Raw genomic sequence first — 20,326 nt, 5'->3', positions numbered from 1 at the left:
AAAATTATGCGAAAGATGCAGTAAATTGAAGGGGTCTAACATCATTTACTAACACGCCAGTCACTTTATAGGCCAGTCTGAGTTTCATAGAGGCACATTATCAGCCCGTTTATGTGCTAAAGCTGCAAAATTAACAAACTACTGTGGTTCATTTGACAGGGCTGATAACCATCACTGACATCTCCTGCTCAGATATTTGCTTTTGTCCTTCATCCTTCACACAGTGGCTTCACACTGTCAACAACTCCTGTGGTGTACTCAACATCCCACTTTGCCATATGAAAAAAAAAAAGTCATCGACAGTGAAAAAAGAAGCTATTTAATCATTTGCTATATTATTTTCAATGGTATTCTGTATTTTTAGGCCTCATCCACTCATCTCCTATTGCAGCAAACCTCTCCCTATCTGTGTACTGTTGCTTCTTATGTTTTCTACTGATCACCTCTTCCCCTGTGTGTCTTTCTGCAATGTGCTATGAAGTGATGTCAGCCAAGAACTATCACTTAGCACCAAGCCCATCTGGTCCGCAGCCCCAGCATCTGGCTACAATTAGCCAGAGAAACAGACGCTAGCCATGTTTACCTCCAGCAACAAGAGGCCGTACCAGCGCTTACACAGACATGGACATATACTTTGTAATGCATGTACCCATACACATACAGAGACTAAAACCTCAACAGTTACCTTTAATCCACTGAGTCAAATTGCAGCAGAGAGAAACTGCGAGAAAGAGAGCTTGTATGTTAGCAGATTCCCTGACAGTGCTGCCCACTGCACATATGCAAATGCCTCAGAGTCACTATCAGCCCACAGGCCTGTGCAGCTGCATCTCGAACATTTACCAACACCATAATCAATTCAGCACACCCGGGAGCTGCCGTTAAAGCGCCACAAAAGTATGTGACAAATTACTTTTACTGCTCAAGTGGTGGTTGAGCCTGGCATTGAGTTTGCCCTTTGAGCTCCAGGGTTTTGTTTGTAGTGTGTCTTATTAATCCTTCGATAAAGAATAACGAGTGGAGCTCCCACATACAGTGCACCCAGGTAACTCCCAGCTCCCAGTGCAATAAACACGACAGGCTGCAGTGAAAGGGCTCAGGATGGCCATACCAACGAGCTTAGGGCCTTTGAGGGAAACAACTGAGCCTGGCTCGCTGGACTGATGGGCTCCTGTCACAGGTGGTGGGGCCACAGGGCCAGTAAGAACCCAAAAACATGAGCAGGGAAATAAATGGAACCAGAATGGAAAGAGTGAAGTTTTCTCTCCTCAAGCATCTGGGCACTTTCACACCGGGCAAAGCGAAGCCAGGGGCTCAGTAGGGACTTAACAAGTGCTCAGGGTCAACAAGAGGAGAGGAGCAATGCATTATGGGATACCTGGGCTGAACACAAATAGCCACTGTGCGTTCACTTACGGATTGTAAAGAGGTTTAATGTGCTAACTTAAAAGACTAAATATACACATAATTACTGGTTTTTAACATACCACACACTTAAGTTTCTGGTTACCTCCTCTTCCAAAAGACGCTAACAGTTCTTCGTTGTAGGTTTATGGGCAGTGGGGTTGCTGTAGGAGCACCCACATGTTCAATAAAGTGCTGGTAGGCCTCCAAATTGAGGAATGTTGTGTCTGAGGAATCCACATGCTCCGCGGATTATCCACTCACCCTGGACTGACCTACAGACCATCTAGTAATATAGTATTTAATCCAATGACTGTGTACTGTTGTTAGAGCAGTTGAAAGCCAAGATATTATTCTACCATAAAGATTTTGGGTCGGAGGGAAAGACTTATTTGCTCTGGCCCATCGTTCAACCATGTTGTACAGTCACGGCTTGACATTTTTCATGGAAACTTATGGAATTCTTGTGCCAGTGTAAATAACACCTCTAAAAGCTCTTCCTGTGACTCCTTCAGGGCAATATTCATAACATTTTCAGACTGAGGCTCTTGTTGGGAGATAGAGAGGACTGGCAGGGAAACAGAGGGCAAAGTTGCATATGGCTCTATCCTCCACAGCACTGGTCTTAGAGTTATAAAGCCAGGCTGGCATTCATCCTGGCCATCTTATCAAGGGCTTCCCCACATGTGAAACATCAGATGATGTTATTAAGTGCAACTAACTAGCTGGTAGGATGAAAAACCAGCAGTGCGTTGGGCGCCAAGACCAGAAGCCACTGCTCTACAGCACATCTGACAGACTCCAAAAGTACCGTTATTTAGGAAAAACCTGCTTAAATTGTAAATCAGGCATTTTCCAAAGGACAAAGTGCGTCACTTTGTGCAGCCACAAAAGTCATAGGACTGGAAGCAGCTGAGCTCATGTTTTGCTCGCACTGATGCCGTTGTTCTCTCCCAGCCGAGAGCCACAGTGCGGTTCCTCCAGTAATGGAATGAAAAGCCCGAGCTACTTACCACGCAGCCTTTCATACGATTCTGCTCCTCCTTCACCTCCTTTCCCATGATCCTTTGTGCCTCCGTTCCCACGTTGCACTGGGGTTCTCGGGCTGGTGTCAAGGGGTCGGCGTCTTCCCTGGTGAAAGTGGAGCCAGTGGGAGAGAGCGCGGTCCTGTCGCTCCTGCAGGGCGAGCAGAGCAGGAGGTTACTGTTGATGCAGACAGCAGAGCTTTCTGAGGCCCACGATGAACTCCAATTATGGCTCTGAAGTTTCCGACCAGTGTTTGTGTTATTTGGTTTAAATAGCTATGAAACGCAGCTGATAAGACAGAGCAGATGATGTAATATTTGGATCTAAAGATAGGCTGCAGGGTTGAGAGGTTCTCAGCCGGAGAAATATTTGGAAAGCAGGAGATGGTGGACATGGATGTCAGATCTGTGGACTTGAGTTATTCCTGACTGTATTTATTATTATTATTATTATTATTATTATTATTATTATTATTATTATTATTATTATTATTATCATAGGTAGAGTGTAAGGATCGCAACATTATCCACTGGCTCACAACACTTAGATAACATGAAATTACTACAAACTGAAATTAAGTTTGACAGGTATATTCATGGTCTCCAAAGGATTGATCCAAAAGATCTTAATAAGTGATGCACATTCAATATAAATTCTTGCATTTTACCACAGCAGCAAAATGCATCTGTGCTCATTAAGTACATATTGCTTCAGATAGCCTAAAAAAGTCTAATGATGTACAAGTCTGGATTCTTACTGTTGGCTATTAAAGTAACAATAAACTTGTTTTACAAATGTCATAAAAATAGCAAAATATTCTTGTAAACATGTTTTTATCTGAGATTTAGCAGACTATTCAAGGTGACGGCAGGATTTTAATAGTGAGAGGAGAGCAAACACTGTTGCCAAACTAACCCAGCAAGCCAAGGCGTTATTCAACTAGTACAGTAATCAAACACAAAGCAGTGCAGAAAACTGAGTATTATAAACCAAAAAGAGGGTGTTGAGTGATGCTCTGTGTGGTAGTTGGTCTCACAGCATCCAGACAGACCCATTCTTCACTTTGCGTATAATTTTTCACTGATTCAAACCCAAATGAAACAAGTCTAATCAAAAGAGAGAGACAGGTCTTTATACAAAGCTCATTTTCATTTGGAAAACATCCTCTAGGTTTTTGCCAGTGCCAACTTTTAATGTAGGGTACCAGAAGTGTAAGAAAAGCAGAAAAATAGAGTTCCAGCTCAGTGGAAACCTGCGAGGACCAATTACTGGGTGAAATGGCGCATGTATATTCGCAGGGCCACCAGAGTTGCCGATGCTATCCTTGGCCTGCTGTCTTACCTGAAAACCTTCTGAAGAAGCGCCCAGCAGTCCTTCACCTCACTCTGCTTCTGTGTGACGCCAGCAGCCAGGGCAGGATGGAGATTAGACAGCTGAGACACACTCACATCTAGCACCTACCACACACAGGCCTGTAGGTTAGGTAGAGAAGGCTTCTGCAACACACTTTCAGGATGTGATCGAGCTGTGCTGCTTTAATTGAAAAGACATTTCCTACCATGATTTGGCTGGCGATGTCACGTATTTCTCTGTCGCCGAAGCTGTCCAGCTCTTGGCATGCAGATATGCTTTTGCTCTAAAGGAGAAGACACATAACAGTAAGCGTGAGTATTTCTGAATCTCAGATTGAAGAAGAAAAGAAACGATTGAGCCACCCAGGTTATTGTACCATGTTACTAATAGCAAACAACGTATTATCTGCCTGCTGGTAGAACGAGGACACCTCCAGTGCCAGCTGAAGATTTTCTTGGTAGTTTTTCAGATGAGACTGGACCTTCAGCCACCTACACACAGCAGACAACAGGGCACACAAGTTCAGTCTTAAATGTATCTCTAGATTGAAGATATGTCGTGCAGCACATGGGTTCAACTGAAGGGACAAAGTGTACATTTTATTGATGTGTTTCCTTCTGCTGGAGATGTTTTTGCCATCTGTCTTCCCTTGTTTCTCCAGCTTCAGGGCCAAGTGGTTGATCTCCTCATGGAGGTTTCTGTGGAGCTGCTCATCCTGCAGTGAAACAGGGGAACACAATCCAACTATGACCTCAGCTGTCTTTACCATAGACTGTAGAAGACAAATTACAGTCAGCCATAGATAAATGACTTTAAAATCTGTACAAAGTCGGAATATAAACCACTGGTGTGCGGAAATGTGTATATTTTTACCTCTTGGATGTTGATCAGCATTTATAATGTTTTTAATGTTACCTGTTTCAGATCTAAAATTCTCCTTGTCAGCTGCATTTTGTCAACATTTTCTTCCAGGACATTCACCAGAGACTGCTCCTCTTCCTGCTGGGACACATAAAAGTCAGTGTTTATAGCCCCCATTTGTTAGGAGCCCAACCATTACTTCTTTTCAGACACTGCAGGATTAAACCACATTCGCCCTGCTACCATGGTAGATGCTGAACAGAGGTAGCCTCCAGCGTTAGAAGAGGAACTTTGAACTTGATACTAATGCACACAGGAAAGGATGAGTGGAAGTAAAGGGAGAATACCGTCTCCTCTGGGGATGGATGTTTTATAGACTTCATAAGCAACATCCTCCATTACATTCCCACACGTCCATTATCAATCACCACTTCCCTTGTGCCAGACATGGACATGGACAGAGAGATAAACATAGGCCTGAAAAGCTTTTTGATAATGACAGGCAGATGTTTTACACCGGTGAACATATACAAACAAGAGATGTCTTCAGGATACTGAGCTAATTTCCTGTATTAGTGAGTGCTGTTTTTTGTGCCAGTTATCTTGACAGCTGTTGATTAGAGCTGTCTGTCCATTCACTTTTGCCTCTGGGCCCACTGTTTCTGGTGTTAATTGTTCTAGTCGGAGAGCTTGATGGCTTTTCTGTTTTCTGTCAGATGCATGGGTAAAGGATGGGAAGAAATATGACAAAGAGTAAAATGTGAAATTTAAATGAAGGTGCATAGAACTTAATAGCCATGTTCTAATATGAAGTATTTGAAATGTCTAGTACCATGCAGTCAGCTATAAAATAAAATCCCAAACTTCACAAATTGCTGAACAAAAGTTTGACGCAATACTTCTATAAAATTGGCTCAGAAAAGGATGACAAAAGGGGTAAAATAGCCCTCCCTCTGCACATAGCAACAGCAAAGGAGAGGAATGTTTTTATTACCTTCTCTTTAATCCATGCCTCCAGCTTATCCACTTTCTTGTTGAACTCCTGCAGGTTCTTGGCTCCGCCCAGGGCCCTCGCCTGATTTGCAGCCGTCTGTTTCAGGGTCTGCCACTGGTCCCTGAGCTGGCTGAGCTGCTTCTTCACCAGGTCAGCGGAGGGGTTCAGCTTGCAGATCAACTGCTCACCCATCTTTTGAAACAGAAAGTCATTGTTCATTGTAGGTGTAGCACGGGCGGAGTGGCAGACTAACAGAACAGTGGCTGAGTACATTTGACAGCTCAGGTTTGTCAGAGTCAAAGCTTATGTGCCAGCCAGCTTCATAAATGTTGGAAAACTGCCATTGATTTCTTGGATATAGCCCTGAAAAATCTGCTGGTTCTGCTTCTTTCCTTCCTGGGCTGTCAGAGTGTCAGGAGAGGTTAATTATCAGCAATGTAACTTTTCCAAACATTTTCTCCAGAGGGAGAAAGTATAAACTGGCTTGACAGAGCCGTCTGGAACACTGAGGGTCTGCTTTTCTCTCCGGTGGACTGGAAATGCATACGAGACCATTATTTTATGTGTTACGTGATCTGACAGACTCTTTTAGCACCAAAGACAGTGATTAATGGCTACATTGAGATCTCCATTACCTGTTCAAAAGTTAAAGTAAACATTTCATTTTGCGTGTGGGTTCTGCTGATGTACTTGACCTGGCAGCGTGGTGACGTTTCAGTTAGGGTCTCGCGCTCATTTCATTACCTGGTTGAGTTGAATCAGGGTGTTCTCAAAGTCTTTGAGGTCCCTCTGAAGTGTCTGCGAGGCTTCCTCCCAGTCCTGCAGGGGGCAGCGCTGAATATTACATCCATCCTTCAAGTCCTGCAGCTTGCCTTTGATCCACGCCTCTGCCTGCATCACAAACAGACACACAGACAAAATAAGTTAAACATACGCTGTACACTGTGCCCATTAAGGTGGATCATTTATGTCTGTTTATGGACCTAATTCAGCTCCTGCATGACATGCCACATTTATTTTACAGTGAGAACATATCTGCTTTAGGAAGCATTGATTCATTAGGTATAAATGTTATATCCACAGTGTATTTGACTAAGCCCGCATAACGATACAGAGTGCAGTCACAAGAAGTGCATGAACTCTCAGGAGCCATCTGTGAAAATAACTGATTTATGCCTAATTTAATTGTGTGTGTTTTCTCCTGAGCTGAAAAGCAAAATGATGCTGTATATGATGTGGATAAAATGTGAGCAGATAAGAAATATTTGTATGGATCGATATGACATATGGAAATATGACAAAAACAGCCTTCTTTTCACAGTGTTTTCAATCAAAAACACACCTAAAGTACCTAACCTTGTGCGACATATGACAGTACACTGAACAAAGGGGTTGTCATGGTGGTGAGACTTATTTCTGCCGATCAGGAGGGCAAATTGGCTAAATTTCTTCTCTTACTTAGAGTAACGTGGAGCTTCAGACACATCAAGAACGGCCCTTTGTTCTCCAGTGTCATGTTATGCAGAGCAGAAGTTTCTCTTGGCAAGTACCCGGACTCCAAAGCCTGCATAAGGCTTTGTCTTGCAGAGCTGCCTTTTCTGGCAACATTTGTATGGAGTGAGAACTGCAAACCAGGTGGTCAAAATCAGAAATGTGTTGGAAAGTACATGTTTGTTTTCGGCAAGAAACCCAGCGTGGAAATCAGTGACCCGCCCGAGTCACAATAATCAAATGGACTAATGCGTCAGCTCGGGTTCTGATCCTAAATGAGTCATGCAATTGATGAACAGCAGAACTTTATTTTTCACAGTGTTGCTTTTGTGCACTCTGCACAAAGTCAAATAACAGTTAAGCACACAAACACGTCTTTATACCATCACATCAAAGCATTATTTCCAAGGAAATTACCATGACAGACGATGAATAATAGACTCCACAGTAAGCGCTCTTTTGACTCAATAACACACTGAGACTTCTAAACAACTCTTTGCTCGAGATTAAAAAATGTGATGTCACTTCTCCTCAGAGAGGCAGGTCATCAACTTTACAAGGCCCCCGCTGCAGCTGAGGTATTTCTGGGTTGAACAGAAGGAAAAGAGCTTGACAAAACAGGCCTGCCCCTATCTCCTCACACTGGCTCCCATGGTACTATAATGACCTCACACAGGAAGTCTATGATTCCCTTGTTTCTTCCTGTCTGCTCTCCACAACAATTGTGTGTTTATCAAAATGTACAGTGAGGCCTTAGTCTGGCAACAAAGAATAGATGGCTGATGAATGCAGTTCAGTCTGCGTCACCGCTTTTGAAAAGTCTGTGGCCACACAAGAAAACAACACGACAGTCTACAAGATTAAAAATAACACATTTTTAGTACTGTAACTGAATAACAATGCACATCTTTACACTTTATAAAATGTTTACCAACCACTCCTTTTTTTGTCTCTCTAGTAATGCAACTTGGCCCTGAAAGACTGTGGGAGTGGAAGTCGACTTTCTCTATCATGGAAATGAGAGGGTGAAAGGCGAGATGTTTTGCAGAGCAGGCTCAGAGACAGATGGCCCTCAACAAAGCTGTGCTTCTCCATGTGGTGACCTGCTTTGCTCTCCTAGCTTGAAACATTGGGGGCTTTTAAAAGTCTCTCCCTGGAACGCTCACTTCCACTTCCACAGCGATGTAATACTGTAATAGCACATTTTCATCAGCGATAGCAGTCAACCAAATCCCTGTAAAACAAGCGGGGCCCCAGGCACCCAAACCTCTGGCTATTTAAAGTGCATTCTCAAATAAAATTAAAGTACAAAAGGCCGTTTCCTCCAAAAGCAACAAATACGCAAGCTCCACTTAAGAGCAAAGGGGCTGCTAAGCTTGTTAACATTAACGACGTGCTACAGAGCTGTTTTCAACACATACATACATCATGCGTTTCCCTCAGCTGACACATCCAAAATGAATTTCTTATTACTGGAAGTAAGCAGCCTATCACTTGGACGGTTGCTCAACAGAGGTCTGATGACAAAGCCAACTGCTGGACAAAATGTCCCTCAGCCGAACTCGCTGAAAAATGTCCTTGTACAACGGGCTGGACGCAGCGATGAGATAACACAACCAGTTGTGCTGCTTGGCTGAGCCTCGCTGGGCCATAGGCGTGAAGAGATGGAGCCAAACAATGATCTCATCCCTAAATAATTGCTTCACTTGTGGCGGTTTCTCCTCCCTCTCTTCCCTCAGCTGAACACAGCTCATACAGTTCTCAAGACAAAATAAGAACCAGTACATATTTTGTTCTTCCTCCGAGGGTCATGCGACAGGCAGCTTTCACTCTGACTTCATCTCTACAGCGTAACTCGTTGCTTTTCAGATCAACCTTCACTCCCGCTTCTTTTCATTTCGCATTTTTTACATCAGAGGAGCTTTGAGATTCTGATAACTTGCTTACTGAATGTTCATTTTAAGATGATTTAAAACATCTCCAACTGCATGTATTCTGCAAAAGCAGAGTGGAAAAAGCACACCCTCCTCAAACATTTTATGAGTTTCCAAATACATGACGGAACACAGAAAAGCAGGAGGAAAGTGGAGCTTTTCATGGGCAGGAGTTCCCTGACTGACCATTACAACCTGTTGATCATGATATACTGTTCACATTGTGTATGAATGGCACATTTTACCTGCAGCACTTCCTTGTTGAAGAGCGAGGTGCGCTGAGTGAAGCAGTCGCTCTGGGATCTAACAGCTGCAGATGCTTCATTCTGTGTGTGTGGATGACTTTCTTTCCTCTGCGATTCAGGCATGGAAATCTGTGTGAGCACAAAACACAGACATGAGAGTGTTGAAATCATGATGTCTGTTTGATTGCGACATTAGACTTTTTAATGAAGTAAAACCTGAACACCAGATGATGCTTGCCTCTAATAAAACCTCTAAGAAGGAGGTACAGATCTCCAGCTATAATCATCCCACAATGAGGATGTTTTACTGTCCATTCATGTCGATAACAGCTTTTTTTTTTTTTTTTTAACCATGAAGAGACATTACACAACCTTTGTCAGACTGGCCCCAAGGTCCCTCTTAACAAAAACCTACTGTCAGCACTAAGTGAGATGAAATGAAAACGACTGGCACAACCTCACTAATGGACGAGCATTCCTGCTGCTCGCCAATCAGGAAACATCTGGGCACATGAAGGAAGCGGGAACGGACAGATCCTTGAATGTCTGGCGTTTCTTACTGTCAGCCTCACATGTAAACATATCACCTTTAAAGGACTTTGGTAGATCATGTTCAGTCTCTCATACCTGAGCAGGTGAAGGCACCACCACCTTCTCACATGTACATAACATTTTTGACCATTTGCATGAATAATATATAAGAGGAGGGAAAGCAAAGTATTATAGTGGTTGCAGAATAAGAGGTGATGCAGATGCAACAGTTTTGTAGTCCTACAAGGGGAAATGAGGCCATTGCTGTGTCAGTGTGTTATTATAACCAGCCTCCATGAAGTCTTCAGCAAGCCTTCTCTTTTGTTAACATCTTCCCTGACCTCATGTTTTCCAGTGAGCCCGGCCTCAGCAGGCTCTGCTGTAACAGAGCACCTCATCCACAACACACACTGATGACTTCAACAAGAAACAGGCCAAATCCAACAGCCCATTGACTTTAAACAATATCCTACAATATACTCAAACTATTTTTCTTCTGTGGACACTTTCTTTTAAAAAATAGCACAGCCAAACAAGAGGAAACAACAGGCTATTTGTGTGGCGTTCAAAGACGCATTGCTCCTATAACTCCTTTTCCAGCTCTGTGTAGCTTTGCTCCAAATATATAATATCATAAACTGTTTAAGTCTGGCGAACGCAGCTCATGACTTCACTTCCTAAACGCCAAGAGATCCATCAACTCAACTTAATGTACATTAACTGAAATCAGTCAATTAGCTCTAAAGCTAGTTAGCTAGGTTAGCTAGCTTCTTTGTTACATGTAACTTAGCAGCTAAGCTAGCGTCTTACCTGCTGGACGGACTTCTCTCTGTTCAGTTTCTCCCTGCTTTGTCCCTGCGTGGGCTGTAATTCATCGCTGCTGTCTTTTCTGAGTAAAACCTAAAACATTCACATAAAATGAGCCAACAGTAGTGCTGAAAATAAGCCATGAATGAGCACAACAAGCTGGACAGGACTGAAGATAAGTGTGGCAGGCAAGAAAAAAAAAAAAAAAAAACATTTTAGCTTGTTAAAACTTCTTGATAATAACACGAACTTTTTACATGCTGTTGAGATTACATTTGTCAAACAATATTGCATAAAGTATTGTTTTATAACCTCAAGAATAACAAAAAGTTCAGTTGCTCAGTAACATACTGAAAAGCTGTTTTGGTTCTTCAGGTCTGGAGCCAATTCTGCTAAATATTTGCACTGTATGTTGAAAAATTGTACTAATGTCAACGACTCAGGCCAATTTCTGAACTTGTAGATACATTACCATTATTTGTTAAAACAGTTAGAAGGTAGCATTTATCATGTAACCTAAACTAGAACATTTTATATAATATCATCGCAAAATACTGAGTTAAAACTTAGATCTTAATTTAATTTATAATTTAATTTAGTGTGTCTTTTAATTATACATCAGCATTCAATCAATTATCAATGTGTGTGATATGTATTATTTGTTTCGTTATTAGATTTGAATATTTGCATTAGTAAAGTGCGTCCTGTACCTTGAAGTGAGAGCTGGGCTCATTCTCACAGCTCACACCTACAATCCTGGGCAGATGTGGATCTGATGTGCTGGTGACGTTGTTGTTGTTATTGTTGTTTTCAGATGTGGACCCCGTGATCGACAGCTGTGCTGGTCCCACCGAAGCCTTGCTCTCTGATTTGTCTTTACTCCCAGAGATTGTGATCTTCTTGATGGATCTGGACACAGCCGAGGGAGAGGCAACGTTCTGGTTCAAGTGGTCCTCAGCTGCCATGTCCTCATGCTGGTGTTTCACGGGGGCTGCCTGCTTGACGATGGGTGAGACAAGACAGGGGCCACGTGCACAGACCTGGGCTCGGCCGAGGTAGAGCGAGTTCAGGTTGTGCTGTAGGGTGCAGTTATCCAGACTCTGGCTCTGCAGATAACTCTGTGTGAACTCCTGGCATTTTGGCACAGCCGGGACTGACAGCCTCGTCCCAATAGTGAAGGGCTGGACCTTCCTCACTATGCTTTCAGACATTGCCTGTGTCCAGTTAGGAAAACAAACTAGAAGTCCAAATGGGCATTGAAAAAGTCTGTCACATTCCTTTGCACGCTCTCCTCACTCACCAGTTCTGTTTGTCCGGTCTCTGTTCAGCAGGCAAGTGGAGGGTTGAACAGAAAGTGGAGGCAGAGCTCAGTTCTCCACCTTCTTGTGCATGTTGAGAATGCACAGCACACAGCCCAGGATGGCTTCCTTGGACTCCTGGGATCGAATGCGGTCCCAGACGTGGCGCAGCGCCGTGCCAAGGTGGGCAGCGCCAGTAGAGAGGCTTCTCCTGAGGAACTGTGCCACTGAGCCTGCCAATCTGCTACTGAGGAGCCTGATAACCAGGGACCGCAGCAAGATGAAAACTGCTGGCATGCTGCCTGCCTGTGCGGCGAAAAAAAAAAAACGAAAAAAGAAAGCTCAAAAAAGGAGGGGGAAAGAGGAGGGTTGGTTAAGAGAGGGGATGAAGTCACCACCTCTCCTCTCTCTCCTCTCTCTCTCTCTCTCTCTCTCTCTCTCTCTCTCTCTCTCTCTCTCTCTCTCGCTCTCTCTCTGTCAGGAGCGACAGAGCGGAGAGGGGGCTGTAAAGTCCTGGCTGTCAAAACTTCCCCTCTGAACCCGAACAGAAAATCTGCTCAGATAAGAGGCGAGGACTAATGGAGTCAGGGGGAGAGAGACCTCTGTCAGACCTCTTCAGTCACAGCTTATCCTCTATGAGGTAATATCCTCAGCTGAAACAAAGTCACACACACACACACACCCACGCTGCCTCTACCTTACCTCCACCTTGAAGTGCAGAGGAGCAGTGAAAACCCTGAGGTGATCTGCTCTGTTCCAAAAATTCCCAGACAAGAAAAAGTCCAGAGAGTGAACAAGCTTCAGAAGCTCACGTGAACGCTGTCTGTCCAGGAGTGAGACTGCTCTCCTCAGCTCCGATCCTCCTCTTTCCCCGTCAGTGAGGAGCAGTTGTCACACAGGTTTACAGCTGAATGGGACAGAACACCCCCTACTCCATGCTCCTTAAACCTCAGAGCTGCTGGCATGACAAGTGTGTGTGTGTGGGGGGGGGGGGGGGGGGGTAAATAACAGTCAAGCAGATGATGACCCCCACCACTCCTTGATTGTGGCGAGGGTTCAACAGAGCACATGTTGGGCTGACTGATTGGAATGGCAGGGGTGGCGTGTGTGTGTCAGGGGAGCAGGGATTACTGAGGAGAGCAGACAGCAGAGAAAATATTTGCAGGGCGCAGAGGGCAGAATCTGCTTCCACTGGTGAAAGCTTTCCCAAAAAAGGAACTCTCACTCTTCACTCTGCTGCCCTCTGATTTGACCCCAGCACCTGGTCCAACGGCTCCCACAGGCACTTAAGCCACTGAGAGCCAGTACGATCAGACTGAAGTAACTGCACGCTCCAGTTTACAACAAAGCACTTGTGGAATTTCACAAAAATAATGTCCCATATATTAAACTTACATAACATTTCGACAGAAACATTAAAGAAATGTACTTATTCATGTGGCCTAAAGGCTCCAGAGTTACTCTGCAAACAGCCAGCAGTGGGACAGCAGCCACTCAGCAGGGCTCCCTATGACAGAGGTGGCCCCGGAGTCGACATGGTTAATGATGCTTTTAAAAGAGCTCCGGTTTCATGATGAAGTCATCTAAGGAAGAGATTTAATGTGTTGCAGCTTGAAATCAGAGATAAATTCTGCGCAGGCTGGGTGGTGTTCAAGGAAGGCTGGATGGGTGGGGTTCAAGGGGTTTGGCTGACTTTAAAATGCCATTTCCTCATATTGCTGGGTGAGTGGCTCTAAAAGTGTGCGATTTATGTGTGCTGTGGGTACACTGCGTGACTCTGACACCAGCGTATGCCAAAATGTTGGTTGTGTTCAACTGGAACGTTTGGAAATTTGGGTTATTTTTAATTTGGGATCATTATTTGTCAAGAAAGAAACACACACACACACACACACACACACACACACACACACACACACACACACACACACACACACACACACACACACACACACACACACCTTTTTGCAAGTCATGCTAAGCAAAGACAAACCATCCCACTAACAGCTGTTCCTGAGCCTGTGCAATCCTCAATTTAGTCTAGTCAACATGAAGGCTGCTTAAAAAGTCCATAACAGAGTTACCTCATTGAAGTTACTTTCAAATTTTAGCATTTACATCAAAACACTGAGGTATACAGAACTTACAAAAACATGAAATGGATTATGCTTTTATCTGCACTGTTTGCCACCATGTTGAATAGAGTGTACTCCTTTACATTCGCTATAACATTAGCTTTCCTGCTGAGCGTTACTTGAGAAAATCGATGCCACTAAAGATTGGAGGAAGGTAACAGCCAGCCTGGCTCATGTATTAACATGTGTGAGTTGGTAGCTTCCTTCAATTTTTTGGAAAGAGTCTTTATGCTAAGCTAAGATAATCTCTACCTGGCTCAAAATCAGTTCTTAAAGCACTGACATGAGAATGGTATCAAACTTCTCATCTGACTAGCGGCAAGAAAGCTAATAACATAGAAAGGCAAATTATTTCTTTCAACTGTACCTTTAAAAAAACACGGTGGTGATGAAGGGTGGGCAGATTCATGGAGAGGTGCACCCAAAAAAATCATAAAAATCTTTCTTAGTGACTCTAGTTTCTAGTGAACAAGACACATAGCATAGCATCGTGTAACATTTGCTTAAAGTTGACTGGTACTTCTAGCAATAACATTTTAATCTCCTGAGGGAATTTTGCAATAATTTTAGCAAAACGTATGAAAACTTGTTGAACTGCGAGTTTTGCTATGGCCTGTGTTTTCCACTTAGCCTGTAAGCATTTATAAAGGATGGAAAGTTGTTTGCTCGCAGAGTCACTGTCAGATTAGATTTGAACCAGGTGTCCAACCTCTGCCAACCAAGTCAGATTAGGCTACTGTAACACCTTCCTTATGTTGTTTACCCTGGAAATCCTCCTTCCCCACAGCTCTCATTCACATCTTGCGCGTAATGATTAACTGTGCTGCTCACATCCCTTACAAATAATTTAAAGCTCAACCTCGATCCAAAAGCTCTTTATTTTTGCCCTCTTCCTTTATTTGCATCTTTGAGAATGGCTGTTAAAAACAAGCTGGTTCTGGCATGATGGCTGATATCATTGCCTCCCAAGATGATAATAAAGTCCTGATGCTTTCTCACCACAGGCCCTGGTTAGTGATCACCCTTGTTAGATATCTTCCATTTTATTAGAGTCAGTAAATACGACTTGGAAGACTTGTTCAAGGGGTGATGTCACCGAGGCTGCCCGCATGAAAGGAGAGTGATAGCTGCGGTGGAGGAGAGATGGGAGCTAAAGGGGGTCTGTACTTTTCCACTTGGTCTATGTCATCTCAAAGGCATGATCGGCCTGCTGGTCAAGTTTCAGTACAGATAAGATTGAGTTTGCTCTCTGGATTGTGACCAAAAAGGAAAAGATTTGAAGTTTTAAAACTGCTTGATATGAAAGGAATAGAAAAATGAAAATACTCACTTGACATACGCTATGACAGGAATGCTCGGCCTGAACTTTTTAGTAACGAGACGGTACTCAGAGAGATCTAACCCAATGCTAATCACTTCTGCAGCTTAAAGGTATATACTGTGCAAGGATTTTCTTAAAACAAAAAGGTGATCCCTCTCAAGCGTTACACGATCCACGAGGAGAGTCTGGCGATGTATTTGTCTGTAGGGACGCTGCCTTCTGCCTGTATTTTCTTGTTTTGCTGTGTTCTGAACCTTTCTGGGCTCTGAGCACATGGTTTCTAGCCCCCAGCCAATACCAGTGCGCAGGTGAGGTCATGACTTATTAAAAGGTAGCAGCCAGGTGCCAGATCATAAGCTGCACGCATACAAGAGGAAGCGATGAAAGGCCAAATGCCACGAGGACAAGGCGGCCTGTTTTCTGTTGGACAGGTAGGTGCTGCCCATAAGCTTAGTTAGCGTGCCTAAGTATTAAGGCATCCCCATCACAACAAATGTAACGCTCCGACCATGGTCATGTACAAAATGGCGTTGAGCTGGGGGTGGAGTGGCCATGTTTGAATGCTTCTGTTTCTGATGATTAGTTTTATTGTTATGACTAAAATGATATTGTTTAATGTTGGATGTCAGGGCTGGATCACCACCAAAATGCAATCACTTGTCCTGTGGCCCAAAATCGTATTTTTACCAGCAAGACAGACAGAGCATAAACATAATTAATGTCTTTGATGATGTTATAAAGCAACATGAGCATATGTATACAAGTTGAGCTACTTTTTTCACATTGTGTAAACGGAAACAAACACATGGGCAAAAGAGAAAGTTGAGCTTGTGAATGACAATGAAACACAAACTACAAGGCAGTGGGGACACGGTGCCAATGGAATTGTGAAGTCATTTATTTATATTAATGGTTATCTGTTGATCTAAATTGCTTTAAATTCCTTTGTTCTTAGCTCATGAGTCTGAACCCACATCTTGACAATGGCCTAGTCTCTCTCAGATGGCTCGCCTGTGTGTTTTTGTACTTCAGCCACTGAAGCTAATACACAGCATTAATAATAAAATGATTTCTGCTTGAATAGAACAACATGACAGCTGCAGTTTATGGACAAAGGGAAATATAAACACATTACGAAAGCCACATTTTCAACATTTACTGCACGATGTCCCCACATGGGTTCATTTCTTGAAGTTTCACCCACCCCACATCTATTTAGCCGCAGTATTGAAGGGGTTGCAACATAGTTTATGACATAATTTTAATGAAATCCTCTTAAAAGCATGAGAGCTGCAGCCTTGAAACATATCAAGAAAAGCACCAAACCCTTTAATTACTGATTTAATACTGATATACGCCTAGTTTTGACACTCACCTGAGGCTATATTTGACCTAATGAGACTGCATGCTTCTCAGCTGACGTTCACACACACACACACACACACACACACACACACACACACACACACACACACACACACACACACACACACACACACACACACCTGCAGTACTTCATCCTGGGAGTCCTGTTTCACAAGTTTCTTCTGAACATGTCCACTCTTATCACAGCCATACAGAGCCCAAGTAAACTCGAGCACTGGATGACATCACATGCAATAAAATGCCATCTTAGTCAGGCAGTGCTCATTGTTTGGAGAGACAGAGTGCCAAGTTTGTCACACAGCAGAAAGAGGCAAGCAGGGGCAATGAAACTCAACTGTCTGCCATGACGCATATATTTTTAATCTATTAAACTATAGCGGCATTGTTCCCAGAAACAATGCCCTTATGTTAAATATGTTCCCTCTTCCTAAATATCTTGGAATGTTATACGTCACACTGGTTGTCAGGCAGAGTGGCTTGTTGAGAGGTAACTGCCACGTCAATAATACAATGATCTCTGGCATCCTTGTGCAGCATCCCTCCATGGAAACACGCAACCCTTAATATTTGCTCTATTCAGCTTCCAGCTTTGACAGCAGGGTGGTGTCAGGATTAGAAACAGTGATCAGAAACCTGTGTTACTAAGCATGTCAAGATATAAAGGCAGGAATCAGACCTGGCTTTGAGGGAAGATGAGTTTTGACTCCTAAATGGGTTTCTGGTCCTAATATAACAACTGGCCATGACATTAGAAAAATACATAAGGCAGCGTAGTTGGGAAACAATGATTTCGATGTTATGAATGTTGAAGTTCAAAATATTCTGGCTCTTTAATAAGCTGATCACACAAAGTCAACATTCAGTCTTCTTAAGTAAGTCAATGAACAGTCAGTGAGGAAGTTTGTTGGTGATCAAATGCATCCACTTCACAGTGAGTTTGTGTTTCTGTTTCTGGACTGGGAGCTAGCTGATAACAGATCGGCATACTTGGGAGCATTTGCTCTCAACAAGTATCAAGGTCCTGGGGAATGGACTGATTTTTTTTCTCTTTTGGCTGTACTAGAAAAGTTTTGGAATTGACAGAATACACAAAATTTTTAGGATCCAGTGTCGGCCTGTCTGTCAGTCAGTGTCTCTAATATCTCAATAAATGCTGGATGGATTGCTGTGGAAATTTGTTTAGACATTTACTGTCCCCAGTGAATGAATTCTCTCGATTTTGGTAATCCCCCAACTTTTCATCTAGCACCACCATGACGTATGTAGTGAAATGTCTTGACAGCTATTTGATGGATTGCCATGACATTTGGTTCAGTAATTCATGCCCCCCTGAGGATATATTGAAGTACCTGCAGAAGGCCTTAACTTTTCATGTATCACCATCATCAGGTCAAAACTGTAATTTCAGTACTTTGTTTTAGTAGAAAAAACCTGGAAAACAAATGACTTTTCTACCAGTTGTGCTTTGTCTTTAGTGCTAATTAGCAAATGTGCAGCATAGTTACACACTAAACTAAGATGGCAAACGTCGTGTAAGTAAATCCTACCTGCAAACATCAGCATGCTAGCATTGACCCTGTGAGCATGTTATAATACTGATATGGATATTTAGCTAAAAGAATAGCCATTTAACTCCAGAATTAAAATGGAGTCTTATGAAACAAAGCTGAATAGAAAGTTCACCTTCCCTAAGCTGCACATCAGTGTTGCAGTGTGAGAAGCACAGCGAACACGGACCCACTCTGTCATACAGGCCTTTATTGTATTTTCTCCAAGTGCAATTTGAAGCCACCCTCAGGTGGCAGTTAGGCTGAATGGCGGGATGAGGTCACTCCATCATGTGACATCATAGGTTCACATGGCAACTGCGCTCCGGCAGCAGGAAGCAATTTTCCTCATATCACAGGTTGAGTAACAGAAAAAAGCTGTTTCTTATTTTTGCCCTCTCCAAAAGTATCAATCACCGTGAGAGGGAGGCTTAACATTTGACCTCTGATGTCATTCCAGCGGCAGGTTTAGTGCCTTCAAGCCTTTATTTGGAAGCTTTGTTGACCTGATGGTGTGATTTATTAATCACATACAGGAACTTTAATCATGTGATGCAGCCTGCCAGGAGTGTAGTACTTGCCTGTGTGCTTAACATCTGAATTGCAGAGTGTTGCCAAGCGGAGAGGCTTGTTACACATTTTGAAGGCAGAAAAATAGAACTGAGACAAAGGTGAACCTACATATTTACATTTAAACATTTACGTGTCCCGACATTTGACGGATTTGCTCTGTAATCAGGGCGTACTACAAAACCTCACAAGAGAAAATGGACTGTTTCATCTGAGGGCTTCAGGCAAATGGAAAAATATAGTTAAGCCAAAGTACATCTTGAGTCATTTTTGAGCACCACTATAGCCTCGCAGATTAGTTTAATGTTTCGGTTGAGGTAATTCCTCTCTGTCATTTTCTAATTGGAGGTAAATAAGAAAATACCAATAAGTACACAGACAGCTCGGAAAAACTTTCACAGATGTTCTATAACTTCTTTGAAATGCAGTGGGGTCGACACTCGTTTTATCTCACTATAAAGACATCGTTACACTTCACCTCAAAGAGTCTGGATTCAATACAAGACAGGCAAATGCGATTTTTCCCCCTGCTTTGACATACAAGGTGGCCTCGAGGGCTTTATGTAACAACCTGGACCTACCTGAAAGTTCTGCGTTATTGTTTGCCTCACTCGTGTCATCTCCTGTTAGTGGAGTGGATGAGCTCATCGCTGACAACAGTCTGATCTATGCATGGCTTGTTGATGCTAAAATCCAGCTGCCACTATAACAAACACCCAAACACTGGTGGTACACTCTTACAAACAGAAACGAGCGTCGGGGCATTGTTTGTCTCCACAGTAGAATGACAATTTGCTACACATAACAAGGGAAATGGAATTTTAAGCAGGCGTTATATTATTTTGGAAAGCTCAATCACTGTTTGTCAGCATGAACGTCTGTGGTGCCATCAAAAGACTGGAGACTCCCTTTGTGGTTTTATAAAATACTCATTAACCTTTTATTTTCACATAACCATCACCACACTGCTACCAGTGACAAAGCAGAAATGGTTCCCATTGCTAGATAATGACGCTCACAAAGTCTTATTCACTAGCGGAATAACCTAGACTGCAGTCTCTTTTGGCATAGGCTGTTGCACAAATGTCTGGATTGTGAAAAGCTTGTGAGTTTTTAGGCCAAGGTTGCTTTTTAAAGAGACAGCATGTGACTAAAGAATACTTTGCACATTCCAGATGACGGATGACAAGACACACCGAGCATCAAACTTTATTCAAACATCATATGGGGATTATAGGAGCAGGTGTGTTCAGATTGGGTGTGGGATAACAATTGGGTTTAAAACAGGTGTTGTGCAATCTTGGAAACAACTGTCCCAACTGTGCGGGGGAGGGAGGGGTGCAGTGGGGCTCTCTTGGGGCAAAAATAGAAAGTGAGCCACATAATTTAAGTGGTTCAGAGGAAAGTAGTCCTTGTTGCTGGC

General features: G+C 43.1%; 1 protein-coding gene across 1 annotated transcript in view; it reads right to left on the bottom strand.

The window, feature by feature from the left end:
• Nucleotides 1-12,193, bottom strand: part of LOC139341387 (uncharacterized) — a 29,399-nt gene extending 17,206 nt beyond the window's left edge. The window contains exons 1-11 of the mRNA XM_070977900.1: nucleotides 11,357-12,193; nucleotides 10,650-10,739; nucleotides 9,309-9,437; nucleotides 6,383-6,529; nucleotides 5,639-5,830; nucleotides 4,699-4,782; nucleotides 4,380-4,498; nucleotides 4,160-4,274; nucleotides 3,989-4,066; nucleotides 3,772-3,887; nucleotides 2,418-2,580 (exon numbers count right to left, since the gene is read on the bottom strand). Coding sequence (XP_070834001.1) covers nucleotides 2,418-2,580; nucleotides 3,772-3,887; nucleotides 3,989-4,066; nucleotides 4,160-4,274; nucleotides 4,380-4,498; nucleotides 4,699-4,782; nucleotides 5,639-5,830; nucleotides 6,383-6,529; nucleotides 9,309-9,437; nucleotides 10,650-10,739; nucleotides 11,357-11,857 — 1,734 coding nt within the window. The 5' untranslated portion in view covers nucleotides 11,858-12,193. The remainder of the gene's footprint in view (nucleotides 1-2,417; nucleotides 2,581-3,771; nucleotides 3,888-3,988; nucleotides 4,067-4,159; nucleotides 4,275-4,379; nucleotides 4,499-4,698; nucleotides 4,783-5,638; nucleotides 5,831-6,382; nucleotides 6,530-9,308; nucleotides 9,438-10,649; nucleotides 10,740-11,356) is intronic.
• Between the last annotated feature and the right edge of the window lie 8,133 nt (nucleotides 12,194-20,326).

The sequence above is a fragment of the Chaetodon trifascialis genome, chromosome 13 (assembly GCF_039877785.1).
Source record: "Chaetodon trifascialis isolate fChaTrf1 chromosome 13, fChaTrf1.hap1, whole genome shotgun sequence".
In the NCBI taxonomy this organism is placed as follows: domain Eukaryota; kingdom Metazoa; phylum Chordata; class Actinopteri; order Chaetodontiformes; family Chaetodontidae; genus Chaetodon; species Chaetodon trifascialis.
This window is presented reverse-complemented; position numbering and strand designations above follow the sequence as displayed.